The sequence below is a fragment of the Salmo trutta genome, chromosome 13, assembly GCF_901001165.1.
Source record: "Salmo trutta chromosome 13, fSalTru1.1, whole genome shotgun sequence".
NCBI classification, from domain to species: domain Eukaryota; kingdom Metazoa; phylum Chordata; class Actinopteri; order Salmoniformes; family Salmonidae; genus Salmo; species Salmo trutta.
Window position 1 is genome coordinate 39,758,982 of NC_042969.1, and position 25,530 is coordinate 39,784,511.

At 44.6% G+C, this 25,530-nt stretch overlaps 1 protein-coding gene across 7 annotated transcripts in view; it reads left to right on the top strand.

Moving 5' to 3' along the window:
* LOC115205766 (RING finger protein 44) overlaps nt 1-25,530 on the top strand; it is a 55,862-nt gene that overhangs the window by 13,137 nt on the left and 17,195 nt on the right. For 4 of the 7 annotated variants that reach the window (XM_029772074.1, XM_029772072.1, XM_029772075.1 and 1 more), the window contains 8 exons: nt 2,853-3,038; nt 5,147-5,378; nt 5,678-5,845; nt 8,464-8,640; nt 14,084-14,251; nt 17,052-17,167; nt 17,409-17,496; nt 18,055-18,176. In XM_029772074.1, the coding sequence (XP_029627934.1) occupies nt 2,932-3,038; nt 5,147-5,378; nt 5,678-5,845; nt 8,464-8,640; nt 14,084-14,251; nt 17,052-17,167; nt 17,409-17,496; nt 18,055-18,176 (1,178 nt within the window). In that variant the 5' untranslated portion in view covers nt 2,853-2,931. Of the gene's footprint in view, nt 1-2,852; nt 3,047-5,146; nt 5,379-5,677; nt 5,846-8,463; nt 8,641-14,083; nt 14,252-17,051; nt 17,168-17,408; nt 17,497-18,054; nt 18,177-25,530 lie in introns of those variants that run through there. The other 3 variants (XM_029772073.1, XM_029772079.1, XM_029772078.1) reach the window with 3 other exon arrangements.

The window sequence follows — 25,530 nt, forward strand, 5'->3', positions numbered from 1 at the left end:
TAGTTCCCAAAATCGACAGTGCATGTCAGAGTAAAAATCAAGCCATGAGGTTGAAGGAATTGTCTGTAGCGTTCCGAGACAGGATTGTGTTGAGGCACAGATCTTCCTAGATGGTCTTGGTCAGGAAGGTGACTAAGAATCCAATGGTCACTCTGACAGAGCTCCAGAGTTCCTCTGTGGAGATGGGAGAACCTTCCAGAAGGACAACCATCTCTGCAGCACTCCACCAATCAGGCCTTTATGGTAGAGTGGCTTGACGGAAGCCACTCCTCAGTAAAAGGCACATGACAACCCTCTTGGAGTTTGCCAAAAGGCACCTAAAGTACTGTCAGACCACGAGAAACAAGATTCTCTGGTCTGATGAAACCAAGATTGAACTCTTTAGCCTGAATGCCAAGCGTCACGTCAGGAGGAAACCTGGCACCATCCCAACGATGTACAATGGTGGTAGCAGCATCATGCTGTGGGGATGTTTTTCAGTGGTAGGGACTGGGAGACTATTCAGGGGAAAGATGAACAGAGCAAAGAACGTCTCTGGAGAGACCTGAAAATAGCTGTGCAGCGACGCTCCCCATCCAACCTGACTGCGTATTGAGAGGACCTGCAGAGAAGAATGGGAGAAACTCCCCAAATACAGGTGTGCCAAGCTTGTAGCGTCATACCCAAGAAGATTCTAGGCTGTAATTGCTGCCAAATGTGCTTCAACAAAGTACTGAGTAAAGGGTCTGAATACTTATGTAAATGTGATTATTTCAGTATTTTTTTATATACATTTAAAAAAATGTTTGCTTTGTCATCATGGGGTATTGTGTGTGTAAAAAAAACAAAAACAACAATTCAATCAATTTCAGAATAAGGCTGTAATGTAACAAAGTGGAAAAAGTCAAGAGGTCTGAATACTTAAAATGCACTGTATGTTAATACATTTCAAATCACTCTCAGTTTTGAATATCCAGGCTAGTATTTGTATTTTTTATGGATCACCATTAGCTGCTGCCAAAGCAGCAGCTGCTCTTCCTGGGGTCCAGCAAAATTAAGGTAGTTTATACAATTTTAAAACATTTAAAATACATTCACAGATGTCACAACACACTGTGTGCCCTCAGACCCCTACTTCACCACTACCACATATCTACAGTACTAAATCCATGTGTATGTATAGTGCATATGTTATTCTGTGTGTGTGTGTGTGTGTGTGCATGCATGTGTCTGTGCCAATGTTTGTGTTGCTGCACAGTCCCGGCGGTTTCATAAGGTGTGTTTTTAGCTGTTTTTTAAAATCAAATTTTACAACTTGCGTCAGTTACTTGATGTGGAATAGAGTTACATGTAGTCATGGCTCTATGTAGTACTGTGTGCCTCCCATAGTCTGTTCTGGACTTGGGGACTGTGAAGAGACCTCTGGTGGCATGTCTTGTTAGGTATGCATGGGTGTCCGAGCTGTGTGCCAGTAGTTTAGACAGACAGCTTGGTGCATTCAACATGTCAATACCTCTCATAAATACAAGTAGTGATGAAGTCAATCTCTCCTCCACTTTGAGCCAGGAGAGATTGACATGCATATTATTAATATTAGCTCTCTGTGTATGTCCAAGGGCCAGCCGTGCTTCCTTGTTCTGAGCCAATTGCAATTTTCCTGAGTCCTCTTTTGTGGCACCTGACCACACGACTGAACAGTAGTCCAGGTGCGACAAAACTAGGGCCTGTAGGACCTGCCTTGTTGACAGTGTGTTGTTAACAAGGCAGAGCATCGCTTTATTACAGACAGACTTCTCCCCATCTTAGCTACTACTGCATCAATATGTTTTGACCATGACCGTTTACAATCTAGTGTTACTCCAAGCAGTTTAGTCATCTCAACTAGCTCAATTTCCACATTATTTATTACAAGATTTAGTTGAGGTTTAGGGTTTAGTGAGTGTTTTGTTCCAAATACAATGCTTTTAGTTTTAGAAATATTTAGGGCTAACTTATTCCTTGCCACCCACTCTGAAACTAACTGCAGCTCTTTGTTGAGTGTTTCTTAAGTGTTGCAGTCATTTCAGTCGCTGTAGTAGCTGACGTGTATAGTGTTGAGTCATCCGCATACATAGACACTGGCTTTACTCAGTCAGTGGCATGTCGTTAGTAAAAAATGTAAAAAGCAAGGGGCCTAAACGGCTACCCTGGGGAATTCCTGATTCTAACTGGATTATATTTGATAGGCTTAAATTAAAGAACATCTTCTGTGTTCTGTTACTTGTCTAACCTAATCCACAATATAGCAGGGGGTGTAAAGCCATAAAAAAGTTTTTCCAGCAGTAGACTATGATCGATAATGTCAAACGTTGCACTGAAGTTTAACAAGACAGCCCCCACAATCATTTTATCAATTTCTCTCAGCCAATCAGTAATTTGTGTAAGTGCTGTGCTTGTTGAGTGTCCTTCCCTATAAGTGTGCTGAAAGTCTGTTTGTTTACTGTAAAATGGCATTGTATGTGGTCAAACATAAATTTTTTTTCCAGATGTTTACTAAGGGTTGTTAACAGGCTGATTGGTTGGCTATTTGAGCCAGTAAAGGGGGCTTTACTATGCTTGGGTAGTGAAATGACTTTAGCTTCCCTCCAGGCCTGAGGGCACACACTTTCTAGTAGGCTTAAATAGAAGATGTGGCAAATAGGAGTGGCAATATTGTCTGCTATTATCCTCAGTAATATTCAATCTAGATTGTTAGACCTGTCTGGCTTGTCATTGTTGATAGACAACAATAACTTTTGACCAGGGCCTGTAGGGTAGTGTACTATATAGTGAAAATTGTGCCGTATGGTGCTAGTGAGTGAGGTTAGGTAGTTTTAATGGTGTTTTATTTTCAGGGTAAAGACAGAGGTTAATAGCCACAAGTGCCGCCAGCACCCCTGGTCTCCTTTTCGTCGGGTCCCCACGACGTCACCAATGCGACCATGGGACATAGCAGTGAATAGGTGGCCACCGACAGCCCCCTTGAACCAAAGGAGGTTCCTAGGAGAGCCCTGCAACACCCCAGTGCACCTCAGGAGAAGGTGAATAGGTACTCCCTTAGTACTTGGATGTGTTCCAAATGACACCGTATTCCCTATATAGTACACTACCCTATAGGCCCTGGTCAAAAGTAGTGCACTATAAAGGGAATAGGTTGCCATTTGGGAAGCAGAGCCCCTTTTTTTTTTTTTTTTAAATCAACTGTCATCATGCGATGACGGGCTATCCATCCTGATGTTTCCTGTATAGTGTGTTCTGGTCTACTCCATACAGTTTAGGAATCATTTGTGCTGTATTCAATGACCAAATGCCCAGACAACACTTATTTGAATGTATTTGATACACTATTTTCCCAGTTTACATGAAAAAAAAAGTTTATCAAAAAAATGACAATTGTCTAAGTACAGTTGAAGTTGGAAGTTTAGGTTGGAGTCATAAACTCGTTTTTCAAAAACTCCACAAATTTCTTGTTAACAAACTATGGTTTTGGCATGTTGGTTAGGACATCTACTTTGTGCATGACACAAGTAATTTCTCCAACAATTGTTTACAGATTATTTCACTTATAATTCACTGTATCAAAATTCCAGTGGGTCAGAAGTTTACATACACTATGTTGACTGTGCCTTTAAACAGCTTTGAAAATTCCAGAAAATGATGCCCTGGCTTCTGATAGGCAAATTGACATAATTTGAGTCAATTGGAGGTGTAGCTGTGGATGTATTTCAAGGCCTACCTTCAAACTCAGTGCCTCTTTGCTTGACATCATGGGAAAATCAAAAGAAATCAGCCAAGACCTCAGAAGAAAATTGTAGACCTCCACAAGTCTGGTTCATACTTGGGAAAAATGTCCAACTGCCTGAAGGTACCACGTTCATAATAATAGTACGCAAGTATAAACACCATGGGACCACACAGCCGTCATACCTTTTAGGAAGGAGACGCGTTCTGTCTCCTAGAGATGAACGTACTTTGGTGCGAAAAGTGCAAATCAATCCCAGAACAACAGCAAAGGACCTTGGGAAGATGCTGGAGGAAACGGGTACAAATGTATCTATATCCACAGTAAAACGAGTCCTATATCAACATAACCTGAAAGGCCGCTCAGCAAGGAAGAAGCCACTGCTCCAAAACCGCCATTAAAAAAGCCAGACTACGGTTTGCAACTGCACATGGGGACAAAGATCGTACTTTTAGGAGAAAAGCATGCTGTGGGGGTGCTTTGCTGCAGGAGGGACTGGTGCACTTCACAAAATAAATGGCATCATGAGGAAAGAGAATTATGTGGATATATTGAAACATCTCAAGACATCAGTCAGGAAGTTAAATCTTGGTCGCAAATGGGTCTTCCAAATGGACACTGACCCCAAGCATACTTCCAAAGTTGTGGCAAAATGGCGTAAGGACAACAAAGTTAAGGTATTGGAGTGGCCATCACAAAGCCCTGACCTCAATCCCATAGAAAATGTGGGCAGAACTGAAAAGGCGTGTGTGAGCAAGGAGTTCTACAAACCTCACTCAGTTACACCAGCTCTGTCAGGAGAAATGGGCCAAAATTCACCCAACTTATTGTGGGAAGCTTGTGGAAGGCTACCTGAAACATTTGACCCAAGTTAAAGAATTTAAAGGCAATGCTACCAAACACTAAATGAGTGTATGTAAACTTCTGACCCACTGGGAATGTCATGAAAGAAATAAAAGCTGAAATAAATCACTCTCTACTATTATTCTGACATTAAACATTCTTAAAATAAAGTGGTGATCCTAACTGACCAAAGACAGGGAATTCTTACTAGGATTAAATGTCAGGAGTTGTGGAAAAACTGAGTTTAAATGTATTTGGCTTAGGTGTACGTAAACTTCGACTTCAACTGTATATCCTAAACTGATCATGTTAATTGTCCATGCATGGTATCCTTGATGTTTCATGGTATGCTTACAATAAGGCTACCACCATATCTTTTGGATTCTAGCTGTTGTTTAAGTACCTTTTTCCCACTGACCTTCTCTAACTTGTAATGTTCATAACATTTATGTAAAAAAACAACAACATTACTTTAAAGGCAATCTAAGTATACCCTAAACAGAATTTCATACCCTTTTTTAAATGCATGATGTTTCATGATGTGCTTACTTGATGTTCCTGCAGCCCGCCAGTGAGACGACAGTGGGGGAGTCGAGACCGACTGGTAGTACTGCATAACGCCTTGCTCCAGGATGAGAACTTCCACCACCCTCTCTTCTCCCAGCAAAATCAGCAGGTTCTTTTAGATGAGGCCAGACAGTACAGCCATACCAGTGCACCGCCGCGCATGCTTCACCCTGCCGCACACCCACCTCAGCATCAACAGACCTCCATCATGGTGGAGCTAAACGACCAGGTACGTAGGTACACACTGTTGTAGTAGTGGGGACAGAAGATAAAAGGTGATGTCCAGATGGGGCCCTGGTTCCCTTTCATTACTATCACAGTGTATGTTGTAGTCTAGCTAATTGAAATTCACACTGGTTTAAGATCTGGGCTAGATGTGGGGTATTTATACCGTCTGTTAGGCTCTATGGTACCGTGAGTTTTGGAGAAAGAACCTATGTGAATATGATACGCAGAACAGTCTTCAAAATTAAGAGTTTCGAAGTTGTTTTGAAAATTGTCTGAATTACTGTTCTCTCCTGTACCAAGATGCACCAGGAATCCGTTCCAATCTCTTACACCGTTACCACGGTGACAACGCACGGTTTCCCCATCCACACTGGGCAACCTCTCCCAGGGTGCAACAGTCAGCAGCTCCCAGCATGCTCGGTAATGTTCAGCGGACAGCTCTCTCTGCTCTGCTGCCTTCCTCCTCCTGTGAGTTTGAAAAGGAAGAGCTGGAATGTCAGTGAAGTCCATGTCAGCAACGCACCATACCCACTGTTAACACACCGCTCCCTACGCGCCATACCCACTGTTAACACACCGCTCCCTACGCGCCATACCCACTGTTAACACACCGCTCCCTACGCGCCATACCCACTGTTAACACACCGCTCCCTACGCGCCATACCCACTGTTAACACACCGCTCCCTACGCGCCATACCCACTGTTAACACACCGCTCCCTACGCGCCATACCCACTGTTAACACACCGCTCCCTACGCGCCATACCCACTGTTAATACACCGCTACCAACAACACACCATACCCACTGTTAATACACCGCTTCCTACGCGCCATACCCACTGTTAATACACCGCTACCAACGCGCCATACCCACTGTTAATACACCGCTACCAACACACCATATCCACTGTTAATACACCGCTTCCTACGCGCCATACCCACTGTTAATACACCGCTTCCTACGCGCCATACCCACTGTTAATACACCGCTACCAACGCGCCATACCCACTGTTAATACACCGCTACCAACGCGCCATACCCACTGTTAATACACCGCTACCAACACACCATATCCACTGTTAATACACCGCTTCCTACGCGCCATACCCACTGTTAATACACCGCTTCCTACGCGCCATACCCACTGTTAATACACCGCTACCAACGCGCCATACCCACTGTTAATACACCGCTACCAACAACACACCATACCCACTGTTAATACACCGCTACCAACACACCATATCCACTGTTAATACACCGCTACCAACAACACACCATACCCACTGTTAATACACCGCTTCCTACCCGCCATACCCACTGTTAATACACAGCTTCCTACGCACCATACCCACTGTCAAGTTGTGTATGGTTCACACCGCAGCTCTTTGCCCAAACTTGAAAAAGGCCTCTTTAAGGACTGAAGGATGCAAGGGACAACTCAATTTTCTTCTGACTTCTTTTATTTAGTCAGTTAGTTTGTTCGTTTTTTAGTTAATTAGTTAGGTTGATAACCTTCAAAGGCAAAACACAAAAATAAATATACATTACTTCAAGTAAGGTCATTTCAAATTAAATATATAATCTCAATGTAGTCATTATCTAAATTATACTATATACTAAATTAGACACTTGGTCTCAATTCTCAACACAAATAAACACCTAACTGGCAACAATTTTACACAACAATGTCCATGTGCCTACCGGTTGAGTGTCCAGAATCCTAAATGAGCTGAATGTGTATGAATGAGAGTCTCCTCTTCCATGAAGGACTTCCAGTGAAATGCTTTTTCACCAAACATTTCACCACCTGCTATCACAAAGGTGCACCAGTATATATGTTCCCCAGGGAAACACAAGCTAATGATGGGTTTCACAATGCATACACTCTTTCGCCCCTGCTGGTGTTTTATCTTTGAAATCAATTGAAAATGTGAATGCCTTGAATATGAATACCTGTCTTGACGCAACACCCACTGTTAATACACCACTTCCTACGCACCATACCCACTGTTAATACCCCGCTTCCTACGCACCATACCCACTGTTAACACACCGCTTCCTACGCACCATACCCACTGTTAAAACACCGCTTGCTACGCACCATACCCACTGTTAATACCCCGCTTCCTACGCACCATACCCACTGTTAACACACCACTTCCTACGCACCATACCCACTGTTAATACCCCGCTTCCTACGCACCATACCCACTGTTAATACCCCGCTTCCTACGCACCATACCCACTGTTAATACCCCGCTTCCTACGCACCATACCCACTGTTAATACCCCGCTTCCTACGCACCATACCCACTGTTAATACCCCGCTTCCTACGCACCATACCCACTGTTAATACCCCGCTTCCTACGCACCATACCCACTGTTAATACACCGCTTCCTACGCACCATACCCACTGTTAATACACCGCTTCCTACGCACCATACCCACTGTTAATACACCGCTTCCTACGCACCATACCCACTGTTAATACCCCGCTTCCTACGCACCATACCCACTGTTAATACCCCGCTTCCTACGCACCATACCCACTGTTAATACACCGCTACCAACAACACACCATACCACTTCAGTCGTGTTCACTGTTGATGTAGCACCCCTACCAACAATGCTTCTTTGTGCTGCTAAACAGCATAAGAATCTTTGCAAATACTTTTGACATCATTGCATCTGAGCTGTGGACATATTCCCTCCTGCCCAGGTGTTTGTGTAGAGTAAGGATTGGCCATATTTGGCTGGTAATACCCATAGAGCCGACAAGGTAAAAATCAGTCGTTCTTCCCCTGAACAAGGCAGTTAACCCACTGTTCCTAGGCCGCCACTGTAAATAAGAATTTGTTCTTAACTGACTTGCCTAGTTAAATAAAGGTTAAATAAAATGTAATAAGAAATTCATAGATTGCTTATAATCCATAGATGATTATTTTCTTACTGCTTTGACTGATGTAGAATTGGTTTCTTGAGGACGGCCCTGCCAGTGTTGTTCTGTATGGTTAACCACTGTTTATTACTACTGTTCTTGTTATTAACAGTGTGTCTGTTTTTTCCTCTATTTTTCTAGCTCATCCAAGCCTGTACAATGCAGCATTTGCCAGTGTCTTACCAAGCTTTCCCACCCCTGATCTCCAGTGAACATTTTATATTGCACCCCAACCCCCCGGGGCCACCACCCCACCAGCCTCCTCACCTTACTCCTCTCAGCCAGTTTCTCCCTCTCCAGAGGCAGCACCCACGCATGGTGAGTACCTCCATCTGAGTCCCAAATGGCTCCCTCCACCCTACATAGTGCACTACTTTTGACCAGAGCCCTGTTCCCTATATAGTGCACTACTTTTGACCAGGGCCCTGTTCCCTATATAGTGCGCTACTTTTGACCAGGGCCCTGTTCCCTATATAGTGCGCTACTTTTGACCAGGGCCCTGTTCCCTATATACTGCACTACTTTTGACCAGGGCCCTGTTCCCTATATAGTGCGCTACTTTTGACCAGGGCCCTGTTCCCTATATACTGCGCTACTTTTGACCAGGGCCCTGTTCCCTATATAGTGCACTACTTTAGACCGGGGCCCTATTCCCTAAATAGTGCATTACTTTTGACCATGGGCCCTGGTCAAAAGTAATAATCAATTATTACACTTTTATAGCGCTATTCATTACATTTAAAAACATCTAAGCGCTTTAAAGTAATAACAATACATGCCATTTTAGAAAAACCAACATGATGGACAGTCATTAGAAAGTTCATGGCTTGAGTGGTCGTCTGAGGGAGGTGGTCAAGTTGGGAGAGAAAGTCTGTGGGCAGGAAGGAAGCACGGTCTCTTCAAGGTATCTCGCTTTCTCTGGCTTTTCCATAGTAGGAGCTCAGCCACTGCAGATATGCATCTGTTGGTCACAGATACCTTAAAAGAAAGGTAGGGGTGTGGCTCAGAAAACCAGTCAGTATCTCTCCTGTGACCACCGTTTGACACATCTCCTTCGCATAGAGTTGATCAGGCTGTTGATTGTGGCCTGTGGAATGTTGTCCCGCTCCTCTTCAATTGCTATGCAAAGTTGCTGTATTTTGGCGGGAACTGGAACACGCTGTCGTACACGTCGATCCAGAGCATCCCAAACATGCTCAATGGGTGACACGTCTGAGTATTCAGGTCCGTGGAAGAACTGGGACATTTTCAGCTACCAGGAATTTTGACATGGGGCCGTGCATTATCATGCTAAAACATGAGGTGATGGTGGTGGATGAATGGCACGACAATGGGTCTCAGCATCTCGTCATGGTATCTCTGTGCATTCAAATTTCCATTGATAAAATGCAATAGTATTCGTTGTCCGCAGCTTATGCCTGCCCCATACCATAACCCCACCACCACCTTGGGGCACTCTGTCCACAACGTTGACATCAGCAAACCGCTCGCCCACACAACGCCATACACGCTGTCGGCTATCTGCCCGGTACAGTTGAAACTGGGATTCATTTGTGAACAGCACATTTCTCCAGCGTGCCAGTGGTTATCGAAGGTGAGCATTTGCCCACTGAGGTCGGTTACGATGCCGAACTGCAGTCAGGTCATGACCCTGGTGAGGACGACGAACACACAGATGAGCATCCCTGAGACGGTTTCTGACAGTTTGTGAAGAAGTTCTTCAGTTCTGCAAACCCCCAAGGTTTCATCAGCTGACCTGGTGGCTGGTCTTAGACGATTCCGCAGGTGAAGAAGCCGGATGTGGAGGTCCTGGGCTGGCGTGGTTACACGTGGTCTGCGGCTGGTTGGATGAACTGCCAACTTCTCTAAAACGATGTTGGAGGCTGCATATGGTAGAGAAATGTAACTTTAAATTCTCTGGCAACAGCTCTGGTGGACATTCCTGCAGTCAGCATGCCAATTGCACGCTCCTTCAACTTGAGACATCTGTGGCATTGTGTTGTGTGACAAAACTGCACATTTTAGAGTGGCCTTTTATTGTCCCCTGACCAAGGTGCACCTGTGTAATGATCATGCTGATTAATCAGCTTCTTGATATGCCACACCTGTCAGGTGGATGGTTTATCTTGGCAAAGGAGAAAAGCTCACGAACAGGGATGTAAACACGTTTGTGCACAAAATGTGAGTGAAATAAGCTTTGTGCGTATGGAACATTTCTGTGATTTTTATTTATATCATCTCATGAAACATGAGACCAACACTTGCATTTTATATTTTTTGTACAGTGCATTCGGAAAGTATTCAGACCTGGTGACAATTTCCACATTTCTTTTACGTTCTAACCTTATTCTAAAATAGATTTTTTTACAATTATTTTTACCTCATCAAGCTACACACAATACCCCCATAATGACAAAGCGAAAATACATTTTTAGCAAATTTATTACAAATAAAAAAACAGAGACCTTATTTACATTATTTGGAAAGGCACACACCTGTTTTATATAACGTCCCACAGTTCACAATGCATGTCAGAGCAAAAAACCAAGCCATGAGGTCTTAGGAATTGTCCGTAGAGCCCCAAGACAGGATTGTGTCGAGGCACAGATCTAGGGAAGGGTACCAAAACATTTCTGCAGCGTTGAAGGTTCCCAAGAACACAGTGGCCTCCATCATTCTTCAATGGATGTTTGGAACCACCGACTCTTCGTAGAGCTGGCCACCTGGCCAAACTGAGTAATTGGGGGGAAAAGGGCCTTGGTCAGGGAGGTAACAAAGAACCTGATGGTCACTCTTGCAGCGCTCTAGAGTTCCTCTGTGGAGATGGGAGAACCTTCCAGACGGACAACCATCTCTGCAGCACTCCATCAATCAGGTCTTTATAGTAGAGTGACCAGATGGAAGCCACTCCTCAGTAAAAGGCACATGACAGCCCGCTTGGAGTTTGCCAAAAGGCACCAAAAAGACTTTCAGACCATGAGAAACAAGATTCTCTGGTCTGATGAAACCAAGATTGAATTCTTTGGCCTGAACGCCAAGCGTCACGTCAGGAGGAAAGCTGGCACCATCCCTACGGTGAAGCGGAGCAAAGTACAGAGAGATCCTTGATGAAAACCTGTTCCAGAGCGCTTAGGACCTCAGACTGGGGCAAAGGTTCACCTTCCAACAGGACAAAAATCCTAAGCTCACAGCCAAGACAACGCAGGAGTGGCTTTGGTACAAGTCTCTGAAAAGCTGTAACGTAACAAAATGTGGGAAAAGTCAAGGTGTCTAAATACTTTCTGAATGCGATGTATACATTTTTGGAAAAGGTAGTGACCAGGGTGGGAGGGGTCGGCAATCATTTCCCCCACATGCTTCCTTGCCCTGGAGTCGTGCAAAACCTTGAATGTAGGGCAGGTGGCAGGTGATGACCATCTGCAGCCTGGACAATGCATTGCAGTTTGCCCTTGCAGTGGGCAGACCCAAACCAGATGGTAATGGAGGAGGAGGTGAGGATGGACTCAAAGGTTGATGTGTAAAAACCAGATCAGGATTGACTAGGGGATTGGGGTTTTTTCAGTCACCATTGGCCTCATGGTGAAATTCCTGAGCGGTTTCCTTCCTCTTCGGCAACTGAGTTAGGAAGGGCGCCTGTATCTTTGTAGTGACTTGGTGTATTGATACACCATCTAAAGTGTAATTAATATCTTCACCATGTTCAATGGGATATTCAATGTCTGCTTTAAAAATATATATATATATTATGCATATACCAATAAGTGCCCCTCTTTGCAAGGCATTGGAAAACCTCTCTGGTCTTTGTGTTGGATATTCACTACTTAAATGAGGGACCTTACAATAATTTGTATGTGTGGGGTACAGAGATGAGGTAGTCATTCAAAAAATCATATTAAACACTTATTGCACAGAGTGAGTCTATGCAACTTATGTGACTTGTTAAGCACATTTTTACTCCTGAACTTAAGGCTTGCTACAGCAAAGGGGTTGAATAATTATTGACTCAAGACGTTTAATTTCATCTTATTTGTAATTCATTTTAAAAAGTTTCTAAAAACACAATTCCACTTTGACATTGTGGGATATTGGCGTGTAGGCCAGTGACACACAATCTCAATTTAATCCATTTTAAATTGAGGCTACAGCACAACATTTGGTAAAGGCAAGGGGTGTGAATATTTTCTGAAGGCATTGTATGTCCATTTACCATTTCTACATACTTTCTATCAAGTTGTAGATGTTCATAGAGTGGCCTTGGGGTGTTTTTTTCCTCCCTGCAGGGCGTAGTTTTGCCTGATGTAAGGAATAGGGTTTGGGACTAAACCCCTGTCCGTTACAAATAACATTAGAAGTATGCCTCATGTCGTCTAGTATACATACACAGTAGTTAATCCACATGAATAAAAAAGCGACGAGTCAATCAATCAAATGTATTTATAAAGCTCTTCTTACATTAGCTGATGTCACAAAGTGCTGTACAGAAACCCAGCCTAAAACCCCAAACAGCTAGTAATGCAGGTGTAGAAGCACAGTGGCTAGGAAAAACTCCCTAGAAAGGCCGGAACCTAGGAAGAAACCTAGAGAGGAACCAGGCTATGAGGGGTGGCCAGTCCTCTTCTGGCTGTGCCGGATGGAGATTATAACAATATGGCCAAGATGTTCAAATGTTCATAGATGACCAGCAGGGTCAAATAATAATAATCACAGTGGTTGTCGAGGGTGCAACAGGTCAACATCTCAGGAGTAAATGTCAGTTGGCTTTTCATAGCCGATCATTCAGAGTATCTCTACCGCTCCTGCTGTCGATAGAGAGTTGGAAACAGCAGGTCTGGGACAGGTAGCACGTCCGGTGAACAGGTCAGGGTTCTATAGCCGCAGGCAGAAAGTATTGCAGCATAAATACTGGAGGCTGAGACAGCAGGGGTCGGGAGACACTGGTCCCATCCGACGATACCCCCGGACAGGGCCAAACAGGCAGGATATAACCCCACCCTCTTTTCCAAAGCACAGCACCCACACCACTAGAGGGATACCTTCAACCACCAACTTACCATCCTGAGACAAGGCAGAGTATAGCCCACAAAGATCTCCGCCACGGCACAACCCAAGGGGGGGGCGCCAACCCGGACAGGAAGACCACGTCAGTGACTCAAACCACTCAAGTGACACACCCCTCCTAGGGACGGCATGGAAGAGCACCAGTAAGCCAGTGACTCGGCCCCTGTAATAGGGTTAGAGGCAGAGAATCCCAGTGGAGAGAGGGGAACCGGCCAGGCAGAGACAGCAAGGGCGGTTTGTTGCTCCAGTACCTTTCCGTTCACTTTCACACTCCTGGGCCAGACTACACTCAATCATAGGAGCTACTGAAGAGATGAGTCTTCAATAAAGACTTAAAGGTTGAGACCAAGTCTGCGTCTCTCACATGGATAGGCAGACCATTCCATAAAAATGGAGCTCGAAATGAGAAAGCCCTGCCTCCAGCTGTTTGCTTAGACATTCTAGGGACAATTAGGAGGCCTGCGTCTTGTGACCGTAGCGTACGTGTAGGTATGTACGGCAGGACCAAATCGGAAAGATGGGTAGGAGCAAGCCCGTGTAATGCTTAGGATTTATTTAGTGTGTATGAACCAAATACTTCTATTACTTTCTGAATGCACATTCTGTATTGTAGTTGATCCTCATGAATTAAAATGGAATGAGTTAGAATGTATGAAACCTGACTTTTTTAGTTCACTCACTCATTCCCTCTCCTGTCGGTCAGCCTCTCCAGAGGGTAGAGAATGAAGTGGACCTCAGAGGGGACCAGCATCCATTAAGAACGTTCTCTTACCCTGCCTCGAGTCACCACCACCCACCAGCGATGCCTCCCTCTGTCCCCCTCCAGTACCTCCCTCAGGAGCCTCTGCACCAGGAGATGCCCTTCCCAGTGGTAAGACTTTTATCTCACACCTGCCCTTCTCAGTGGTAAGACTACCTCACACCTGCCCTTCTCAGTGGTAAAACTTTACCTCCCACCTGCCCTTCCCAGTGGTAAGACTTTTATCTCACACCTGCCCTTCTCAGTGGTAAGACTTTTACCTCCCACCTGCCCTTCTCAGTGGTAAAACTTTACCTCCCACCTGCCCTTCTCAGTGGTAAGACTACCTCACACCTGCCCTTCTCAGTGGTAAAACTTTACCTCACACCTGCCCTTCTCAGTGGTAAGACTTTACCTCACACCTGCCCTTCTCAGTGGTAAGACTACCTCACACCTGCCCTTCTCAGTGGTAAAACTTTACCTCACACCTGCCCTTCCCAGTGGTAAGACTTTACCTCACACCTGCCCTTCTCAGTGGTAAGACTTTACCTCACACCTGCCCTTCTCAGTGGTAAAACTTTACCTCACACCTGCCCTTCTCAGTGGTAAGACTTTACCTCACACCTGCCCTTCTCAGTGGTAAGACTACCTCACACCTGCCCTTCTCAGTGGTAAGACTTTACCTCACACCTGCCCTTCTCAGTGGTAAGACTACCTCAAACCTGCCCTTCTCAGTGGTAAGACTACCTCACACCTGCCCTTCTCAGTGGTAAGACTACCTCACACCTGCCCTTCTCAGTGGTAAAACTTTACCTCACACCTGCCCTTCCCAGTGGTAAGACTTTACCTCACACCTGCCCTTCTCAGTGGTAAAACTTTACCTCACACCTGCCCTTCTCAGTGGTAAGACTTTACCTCACACCTGCCCTTCCCAGTGGTAAGACTTTTATCTCACACCTGCCCTTCCCAGTGGTAAAACTTCACATCATATAGCGCTATCTAGCTGAACCCGTATCTGATTGAAACTCACCAGCAGCTATCGTCATTTGTCCTGTTATATTCTATCAGAGTAAATAAATCACGGACACTAGAGAAGCTTAACCAAGTCGAATTCTTCCCAAAGGGTCGTTACAGCTGTAATTCAGACACAGACATGGCTTCCCCTGTGATGGTATTCATACCCCCCCCACTTTGGGTGGAGTCTCCTCCTTATCGCTAAACATTGCATAATTCTTGCTAAGCAGGGAACTAAGTGATATGAGTCTTTTTAACGGTTTCTCCCCGTATCAGTACTGTCACGTGATTGTTTTCTCTGCACTCAGCCCCTCCCAAGCTTCATTATGGCACCTCTCATGTAACTAATGTTCCTATACTTCTGAGTATAACAATGTTCCAAGTTTAACCCCAAATCCAACATTCCCGTTACGGCCGGTATGTACTTCCAAAAGTTACATGCAATCAAAAAAAAAGGCCTCTTCGTTCAGCACCTCCAATGTATTGTGCTGTTGTAGATCTCTGATCTCTGTGCATAAGCAGTAAGGTTAGTGCTATCCGGGAATCCTTGGGACGTGAGTGATTTATTTTTATACTGAACAAAAAAATAGGAATGTACTCAACACAATGATGAAAAGGACAGAGACAGTTCGTGAAAGTATACCTCATCTACTTTGAAGAACTAGTAAAAATGATTTTAAGTCGGACATTTTCTGCAGCATACATAGGCAGGCTAAAATAGGATGAATTAAGACAGTACAGTATGGGGAAAACCTAAAGTTCGATGGTCTGGCTGACTGTTACTGCCTGAGTAGAGATTATTTTTTCATTCCTAATAGTCATCAAATGTTTAAAAACGAAGTAATAAACAACTATATATGTATAAATATGTTATTATTTCATAGTAATTTCCCATGTATCTATTGATGTCGACCCAATATGGACCTGACCGAGACAATGGAATATTTTCAATGTTTTTTGCAATTGAATGTTCACTATTTTTTGGAATTTTCATTAAAAAGCTCAGTAATTGTAACATCATTATTTAATGTTTTTTTTTAAATCGAAATCTAAAACCGTAATTTATTTTTTAATAATCGAACCCGAAACTGAACCGACTTCAAAAAGCACTGATCCACTCATCACTAGATTTATACCCATTATCTTTCATCAGTGAGAGATAATCGTTCAAATAAAGCAGTTTTGCACAGATCCATGTGCCTCCAGTCGAAGAACTACACTTCCTCCCCAGTTAGCTTACACACAGGTGTTAGATGGCTAGCACGCTAGATGGCTAATTAGCACAGGTGTTGGGAGCACGTTAGATGGCTAATTAGCACAGGTGTTGGGAGCACGCTAGATGGCTAATTAGCACAGGTGGGCCGCCTCTTGTCTTCCGTAAACAAGCGCTGTAACCTGGTGATATGGCTGTGTGGGAACACTAACCCTATAAAGTTGTGTATTAATTTAACCTTTTTTTTGTATTTATTATTTTTCGCTGAAATAAAAGATACTTCCTTATGTTTCAAAAACCGTAACCAATGCAATGTTTTTAACGTTCAAAACGAGCGTAGTTAGCATCTATAAATGTGTTAACCCTTCACAGTGGTAAGACCTCATGTCTTCACCGTTGCACAGTTTAGCAAAACATTGAGCTATCTATCCCAATGGTAAGACTTCAGCATCACGTCACACAGAAAGCATAGCATAGAGCTAGCTAACCTTTCCCAGTGGTAGGACTTTAGCATCACTTCGCACAGAAAGCATAGCATAGAGCTAGCTAACCTTTCCCAGTGGTAAGGCTTCAGATTGTAGAGCTAGCTTAAGCTACAGAGCTGGCATTGTTGCAGTTTCCCATTTTAAATAACCAGCCACTTCCATAGGATAGTTCACCACCACCACGTTAACAGCTCTTTGTCTCTGTCTGTCTCCTGGTCAGCCATACCCCCACATGCTGCCGCGACGTATCAGTGGTCACAGGTACCGGTTACAGCAGCCCCTGCCCCCACCGCCGCCGCCACCACCTTACTACCCAGGCTTCCTGCCGTACTTCCTGTGAGTATGACATTTAATACAGAACTAAATGATACACGTACTTCAGTGCTTTTCAACCCAAAGTCATTCAGGACCTAGAATTGTACACCCATTTTTTTAAAAGTGAGGTGCTAACGTAACTGAACATAACACTCAGGAAAAAAAAAAAGTGAATATTTATTCCACCACCACCAATACATTGCCTTTTTTCACTTTCTTATTTGATCTGGGTGATTTATTTTACTGTTCTGTCTCTGTGCAGGTCGATGCTTCCTGTGCCTCCTACAGCAGTGGGACCAGCCATCAGTCTGGACCTGGATGTAGATGATGTGGAGATGGAGAACTATGAGGTGAGAGGACCAAGTAATCAATACACTTAGAAACACACTGTGTGTTTCTTTCTGTGTCTGTGTGTTTCTGTGTTTGGCATCTGCGCGTGCGTGTGTGTGTTTTTACCTGTATTTCCAGAATTATCCACTAAGTTTGCTGCAGGTAGAAAATCGTCTTTAGCTAGAACACACTCCAATCAATTTCAGTTTGTGCGTAAGTGTTTGGGGGGGGGGCGGGGGGGGCGTAGCTCCTATGAATGTTAATGGCAAAAAAAATATTATTTGTAGATCAGTGATTCTACACATCACTTTTATCAAGCTAATCCTCTCCAGCGGACTCGGAAGTTAAAACGGGGTAAAATAGGGGGCAGTTTAGGTGGACTCCCCCCCCCACCTAACACTCACAACCAGGCATTGATTGATTGATTGGAGACAGCTTGTGTCAATTAAAGACCATTTCCTTGAATGTTTTTACCTGCAGCAAACCTAGTGGATAATGCTGGAAATACCGGTCAATAAATATGTAAATAAACCAAAAACAACTGGCTTTAAATATGTATGTCTCTCACACACCCTCAGGCATTACTGAACCTGGCTGAAAGGCTGGGAGAGGCTAAACCACGAGGAATCACCAAGGCAGACATTGAGCAGCTTCCATCCTACAGGTTCAACCTCGACAACCATCAATCTGAACAAACGCTGTAAGATAAGCTCCTACTGTCTTTTCTTGTGTTATACCACCCACCTATCCATCTGACTGGCTGGCCAAGTAGGGCTGGGCGGTATACAGTATTTTACTATATACCGGTATTGATGCACAGACCGGTTTGGGCTTTTAATTTAATTTCTATAACGGTATTTATTTGGTTTGTTAAATGTGATACCCAACGCCGGGACGTCTGTCTGTTTTTACTCCGTTTGCTACTTGAGTTGTCTTTCTCCCTCCCTCTCGCTCCAAGCCACGCCCCTCTCGCGCCAGGCCCCGCCCCCCTCTTCGGCCCCCTCTCGCGCCAGGCCCCGCCCCCCTCTCGCGCCAGGCCCCGCCCCCTGTCACCCAAGGAGAGAGCAGTTGCTCGACCATGGAGTCAGGAACACTTTCTTGCCGTTCACTCTGCAGTCTGCATGGTCAGATAGATGTTGGTGACAACTAGTGAGGCACCGATATGACAGTTTTGGCCGATACCGATATCCAATATTTTCCCTGCCAAAAAAAAACAATACCGATGTTATACATTCTAGCGGCCTTTTAAGCATTGTAGTACAGTTAAATAGTTACACACACACACACACACATATGGGCACAGCGGTCTAAGGCACTGCATCTCAGTGCAAGAGGCGTCACTACAGTCCCTGGTTCGAATCCAGGCTGTATCACATCCGGCTGTGATTGGGAGTCCGGGCAGCGCACAATTGGCCCAGCGTCGTCCGGGTTTGGCCGAGGTAGGCTTTTATTGTAAATAAGAATTTGTTCTTAACTGACTTGCGTAGTTAAATAAAGGTTACACACAAGCACACAGACACCACATTGACCAAAAAGTTATTTTGTTGGCATTTACATATGTCCCCATTACCAGTAAAACATAATCAAAACCTATTTCTTTCACTTACTTGCTGTGCTGTTTCGTTGTTCATTTGTTAAGTCGTTTCATTCTCAACCAGGATTTCTTTGGAACGCCGTTTGGGTTATTGCGTGTTGACCAATCAGGACCTGAATATGACTGCACGTCACATAATAATTTAACGCGTTAATAAAATTTTTTATGTACTTATTACACATTGATTACACTACCACTCGTATTTCATATGTCACAACGATTCATCGATACGTATGCTATGATGCTGGTGAAGTTGTCTCGCTAGCTAGCTCATGGATGCAAACAATGTCCTTCCCCAAAACGCCAATCTGTTTCAGTAGCTATAGCTAACTATATAAAAAATAATTAAAAACACAGCAAAACGACAATGTGTTTCAGTAGCTATAATTAGCTAGGTGTCATCTAAAATAACCCTAATTTATAAGACAGTTCTAGTTTGATTAATGGTGGTCGGACCCATCTGTGAATCTAGCCACAATAAGGATTAGCCACAACAGTGGACTTTTGAGGTTAGCCTTCAAAATAAAAGTATGGCATAATTCTACTATTTGTATTCATTTGCATCACTGTCAATGAAGGCAAACCGCAAATTCCACTATTTTGCCTAATCCTTATTGTGGCTAGCTTCACAACACAACCTGGTCCGGTCAAGCCTCACTAGCCAGATGAAGCTAGCTGGCAACGTTAGCTTTGGGCTACAGACATTTACATTTACATTTAAGTCATTTAGCAGACGCTCTTATCCAGAGCGACTTACAAATTGGTGCATTCACCTATAATATCCAGTAGAACAACCACTTTACAATAGTGCATCTAAATCTTTTAAAGGGGGGGGGGGGTTAGAAGGATTACTTTATCCTATCCCAGGTATTCCTTAAAGAGGTGGGGTTTCAGGTGTCTCTGGAAGGTGGTGATTGACTCCGCTGTCCTGGCATCATGAGGGAGCTTGTTCCACCATTGGGGTGCCAGAGCAGCGAACAGTTTTGACTGGGCTGAGCGGGAACTGTGCTTCCTCAGAGGTAGGGAGGCGAGCAGGCCAGAGGTGGATGAACGCAGTGCCCTTGTTTGGGTGTAGGGCCTGATCAGAGCCTGAAGGTACGGAGGTGCCGTTCCCCTCACAGCTCCGTAGGCAAGCACCATGGTCTTGTAGCGGATGCGAGCTTCAACTGGAGAGAGCGGAGGAGCGGGGTGACGTGAGAGAATTTGGGAAGGTTGAACACCAGACGGGCTGCGGCGTTCTGGATGAGTTGTAGGGGTTTGATGGCACAGGCAGGGAGCCCAGCCAACAGCGAGTTGCAGTAATCCAGACGGGAGATGACAAGTGCCTGGATTAGGACCTGCGCCGCTTCCTGTGTGAGGCAGGGTCGTACTCTGCGAATGTTGTAGAGCATGAACCTACAGGATCGGGTCACCGCCTTGATGTTAGTGGAGAACGACAGGGTGTTGTCCAGGATCACGCCAAGGTTCTTAGCACTCTGGAAGGAGGACACAAGGGAGTTGTCAACCGTGATGGCGAGATCATGGAATGGGCAGTCCTTCCCCGGGAGGAAGAGCAGCTCCGTCTTGCCGAGGTTCAGCTTGAGGTGGTGATCCGTCATCCACACTGATATGTCTGCCAGACATGCAGAGATGCGATTCGCCACCTGGCTGTCAGAAGGGGGAAAGGAGAAGATTAATTGTGTGTCGTCTGCATAGCAATGATAGGAGAGACCGTGTGAGGATATGACAGAGCCAAGTGACTTGGTGTATAGTGAGAATAGGAGAGGGCCTAGAACAGAGCCCTGGGGGACACCAGTGGTGAGAGCACGTGGTGCGGAGACAGATTCTCGCCACTCCACCTGGTAGGAGCGACCTGTCAGGTAGGACGCAATCCAAGCGTGGGCCGCACCGGAGATGCCCAGCTCGGAGAGGGTGGAGAGGAGGATCTGATGGTTCACAGTATCAAAGGCAGCAGATAGGTCTAGAAGGATGAGAGCAGAGGAGAGAGAGTTAGCTTTAGCAGTGCGGAGAGCCTCCGTGACACAGAGAAGAGCAGTCTCAGTTGAATGCCCAGTCTTGAAACCTGACTGATTAGGATCAAGAAGGTCGTTCTGAGAGAGATAGCAGGAGAGCTGGCCAAGGACGGCACGTTCAAGAGTTTTGGAGAGAAAAGAAAGAAGGGATACTGGTCTGTAGTTGTTGACATCGGAGGGATCGAGTGTAGGTTTTTTCAGAAGGGGTGCAACTCTCGCTCTCTTGAAGACGGAAGGGACGTAGCCAGCGGTCAAGGATGAGTTGATGAGCGAGGTGAGGTAGGGGAGAAGGTCTCCGGAAATGGTCTGGAGAAGAGAGGAGGGGATAGGGTCAAGTGGGCAGGTTGTTGGGCGGCCGGCCGTCACAAGACGCGAGATTTCATCTGGAGAGAGAGGGGAGAAAGAGGTCAAAGCACAGGGTAGGGCAGTGTGAGCAGGACCAGCGGTGTCGCTTGACTTAGCAAACGAGGATCGGATGTCGTCAACCTTCTTTTCAAAATGGTTGACGAAGTCATCCGCAGTGAGGGAGGAGGGGGGGGGGGGATTCAGGAGGGAGGAGAAGGTAGCAAAAAGCTTCCTAGGGTTAGAGGCAGATGCTTGGAATTTAGAGTGGTAGAAAGTGGCTTTAGCAGCAGAGACAGAAGAGGAAAATGTAGAGAGGAGGGAGTGAAAGGATGCCAGGTCAGCAGGGAGGCGAGTTTTCCTCCATACAGGGTTAAGTAGCTGGCTAGCTATTTATTTTCATGAACTGAAGTTCAATTTCAATAGGCAAACAACAGTGGCAACCTAGCTAATACTTAAAGCAAATTGTATTGGTCACATACAAGGTTAGCGGATGTTAATGCGAGTGTAGCGAAATGCTTGTGCTTCTAGTTCTGACAGTGCAGTAATATCTAACAAGTACTCTAACAAATTCACAACGACTACCTTACACACACAAATGTAAAGGGATGAATAAGAATATGTACATACAAATATACGGATGAGTGATGGCCGTGAGGCATAGGCAAGAGGCAGTAGATGGTATAGAGTACAGTATATACATATGAGATGAGTAATGTAGGATATGTAGACAATATTAAAGTGACGTTATTTAAAGTGACTAGTGATACCTTTATTAAATGTATTAAAGTGGCCAGAGATTTGAGTCAGTATGTTGGCAGCAGCCACACTGTTAGTGATGGCTGTTTAATAGTCCGATGGCCTTGAGATAGAAGCTGTTTTTCAGTCTCTCGGTCCCAGCTTTGATGCACCTGTACTGACCTCGTCTTCTGGATGACAGGCAGTGGCTCGGGTGGTTGTTGTCCTTGATGATCTTTTTGGCCTTCCTTTGACATCGGGTGGTGTAGGTGTCCTGGAGGGCAGGTAGTTTGCCCCCGCTGATGCGTTGTGCTACCCTCTGGAGAGCCTTGCGGTTGTGGGCGGAGCAGTTGCCGTACCAGGCGGTGATACAGCACAACAGGATGCTCTCAATTGTGCATCTGTAAAAATGTGTGAGCGTTTTGGGTGACAAGCCAAATTTCTTAAGCCTCCTGAGGTTGAATAGGCGCTGTTGCATTTCAGTTTGTCCGTGATGTGTACTCCTAGGTAGAGGTCGACCGATTAATCGGAATGGGCGATTTTAATTAGGGCCGATTTTTATGTTTTCATAACAATCGGTAATCGGCATTTTTGGACACTGGCCGAATACATTGCACTCCACGAGGAGACTGCGTGGCAGGCTGACTAGCTGTTATGCGAGTGCAGCAAGGAGCCAAGGTAAGGTGCTAGCTAGCATTAAACGTATCTTATTTAAAACAATCAATCTTAACATAATCACTAGTTAACTACACATGGTTGATGATATTACTAGTTTATCTAGCATGTCCTGCGTTGCATATAATCGATGCGGTGCCTGTTAATTTCTCATTGAATCACAGCCTACTTCGCCAAACGGGTGATTTAACAAGCACATTCGCGAAAAAGCACTGTCGTTGCACCAATGTGTACCTAACCATAAACATCAACGCCTTTCTTAAAATCAATACACAAGTATATATTTTTAAACCTGCATATTTAGTTAATATTGCCTGCTAACATGAATTTCTTTTAACTAGGGAAATTGTGTCACTTCTCTTGCATTCTGTGCAACAGAGTCAGGGTATATGCAGCAGTTTGAGCCGCCTGGCACGTTGCGAACTAATTTGCCAGAATTGTATGTAATTATGACATAACATTGAAGGTTGTGCAATGTAACAGCAATATTTAGACTTATGGATGCCACCCGCTAGATAAAATACGGAACAGTTCCATATTTAACTGAAAGAATAAACGTATTGTTTTCGAAATGATCGTTTCTGGATTTGACCATATTAATGACCTAAGGCTCGTATTTCTGTGTGTTATTATATTATAATTAAGTCTATGATTTAATAGAGCAGTCTGACTGAGCGGTGGTAGGCAGCAGCAGGCTCGTAAGCATTCATTCAAACAGGACTTTACTGCGTTTGCCAGCAGCTCTTCGCAATGCTTCAAGCATTGCGCTGTTTATGACTTCAAGCCTATCAACTACCGAGATTAGGCTGGCAATACTGTAGTGCCTATTAGAACATCCAAAAGTCAAAGGTATATGAAATACAAATGGTATAGAGAGAAATAGTCCTATAATAACTACAACCTAAAACTTCTTACCTGGGAATATTGAAGACTCATGTTAAAAGGAATCATGTTCTGAGCAAGGAACTTAAACGTTAGCTTTTTTACATGGCACATATTGCACTTTTACTTTCTTCTCCAACACTTTGTTTTTGCATTATTTAAACGATACTAAAGATTTTATTGATGTATTATATTAAGTTAAAATAAGTGTTCATTCAGTATTGTTGTAATTGTCATTATTACAAATATATAGAAATAAAAATCGGCCGATTTAATCGGTATCGGCTTTTTTTGGTCCTCCAATAATTGGAATCGGCGTTGAAAAATCATAAATCGGTCAACCTCTACTCCGAGGAACTAAAAACTTTTCACCTTCTCCACTACTGTCCCGTCGATGTGGATAGGGGGATACTCCCTCTGCTGTTTCCTGAAGTCCACGATCATCTCCTTTGTTTTGTTGATGTTAAGTGAGAGGCTATTTTCCTGACACCACACACCGAGGGAACAGGGAGTACAGGAGAGGGCTGAGAACGCACCCTTGTGGGGCCCCAGTGTTGAGGATCTGCGGGGTGACGATGTTTCCTACCTTCACCACCTGGGGGCGGCCTGTCAAAGTCCAGGACCCAGTTGCACAGGGCTGGGTCAAGACACAGGGTCTCGAGTTTGGAGGGTACTATGGTTTTAAATGCTGAGCTGTAGTCAATGAACAGCATTCTTACATAGGTATTCCTCTTGTCCAGATGGGATAGGGCAGTGTGATGGCGATTGCATCGTCAGTGGACCTATTGGGGCGGTAAGCAAATTGGAGTGGGTCTAGGGTATCGGGTAGGGTGGAGGTGATATGATCCTTGACTAGTCTCTCAAAGCACTTCATGATGACGGAAGTGAGTGCTACAGGGCGATAGTCGTTTAGTTCAGTTACCTTAGCTTTCTTGGGAACAGGAACAATGGTGGCCATCTTGAAGCATGTGGGCACAGCAGACTGGGATAGGGATTGATTGAATATGTCCGTAAACACACCAGCCATCTTTTATATCCAAAAGTTCTTCCCGGCTGTATGTAATAATACTTCAGATTTTCTGGGCTAACAATGTTTGAAATAAATCATTAAAAAAAACGAATTACTGCATAGTTTCCTAAGGACCTGAAGCGAGGCGACCATCTCTGTCGGCGCCATCTCCCTCACAAGGATTCCTAAATCATTGCGAAGAATAATGAAAATGACTGCACTTTCTACTGGTCATTGTTTTCAGGCTGGTTGTATTGGTGCTAGCTAGGTACCAAGCTAAAGCTTGCTACCCCAGAAGATGCGGTCGAACAAATTATGCTTTATTACCAACGCGGTATTGAAAACACATCGTTCGTGGCCATAGTATGTATGTCGTGAAGCTAATAGCAGTGACGCTATTACTGTGTAACTCCGGTAGGGCAACATCTGAAAAATAGCGCACTTGGTAGTGTGTACCGGTGCTCGACCAGTCGGCCGAAGCCAACATCACCCACGACAGAGAATGGTTGATTGTCAAGGGCAATCTGGGCTTTAATGGATTTCGCCTTTGAGTTATCTTGCTGAAATGTTCTTACTATTTCAAATGACTGCTCGACTTGTAGACTGCTCAATCCACACAGTGGACATTGTGGGCTAGGTTAGGAATGCTGTGTTGCACGTGTAGCGGCAAATCTTACGTGGCGTCATTATTTCATGTACCTATGTTATATAGGTATGCAGGTCAGCTTTGACATCGGTTTTGCACATCGCCGTTAAGCTAGACATCGGCCGATGTTGGCATTTTTAGCTAATATCGTCCGAT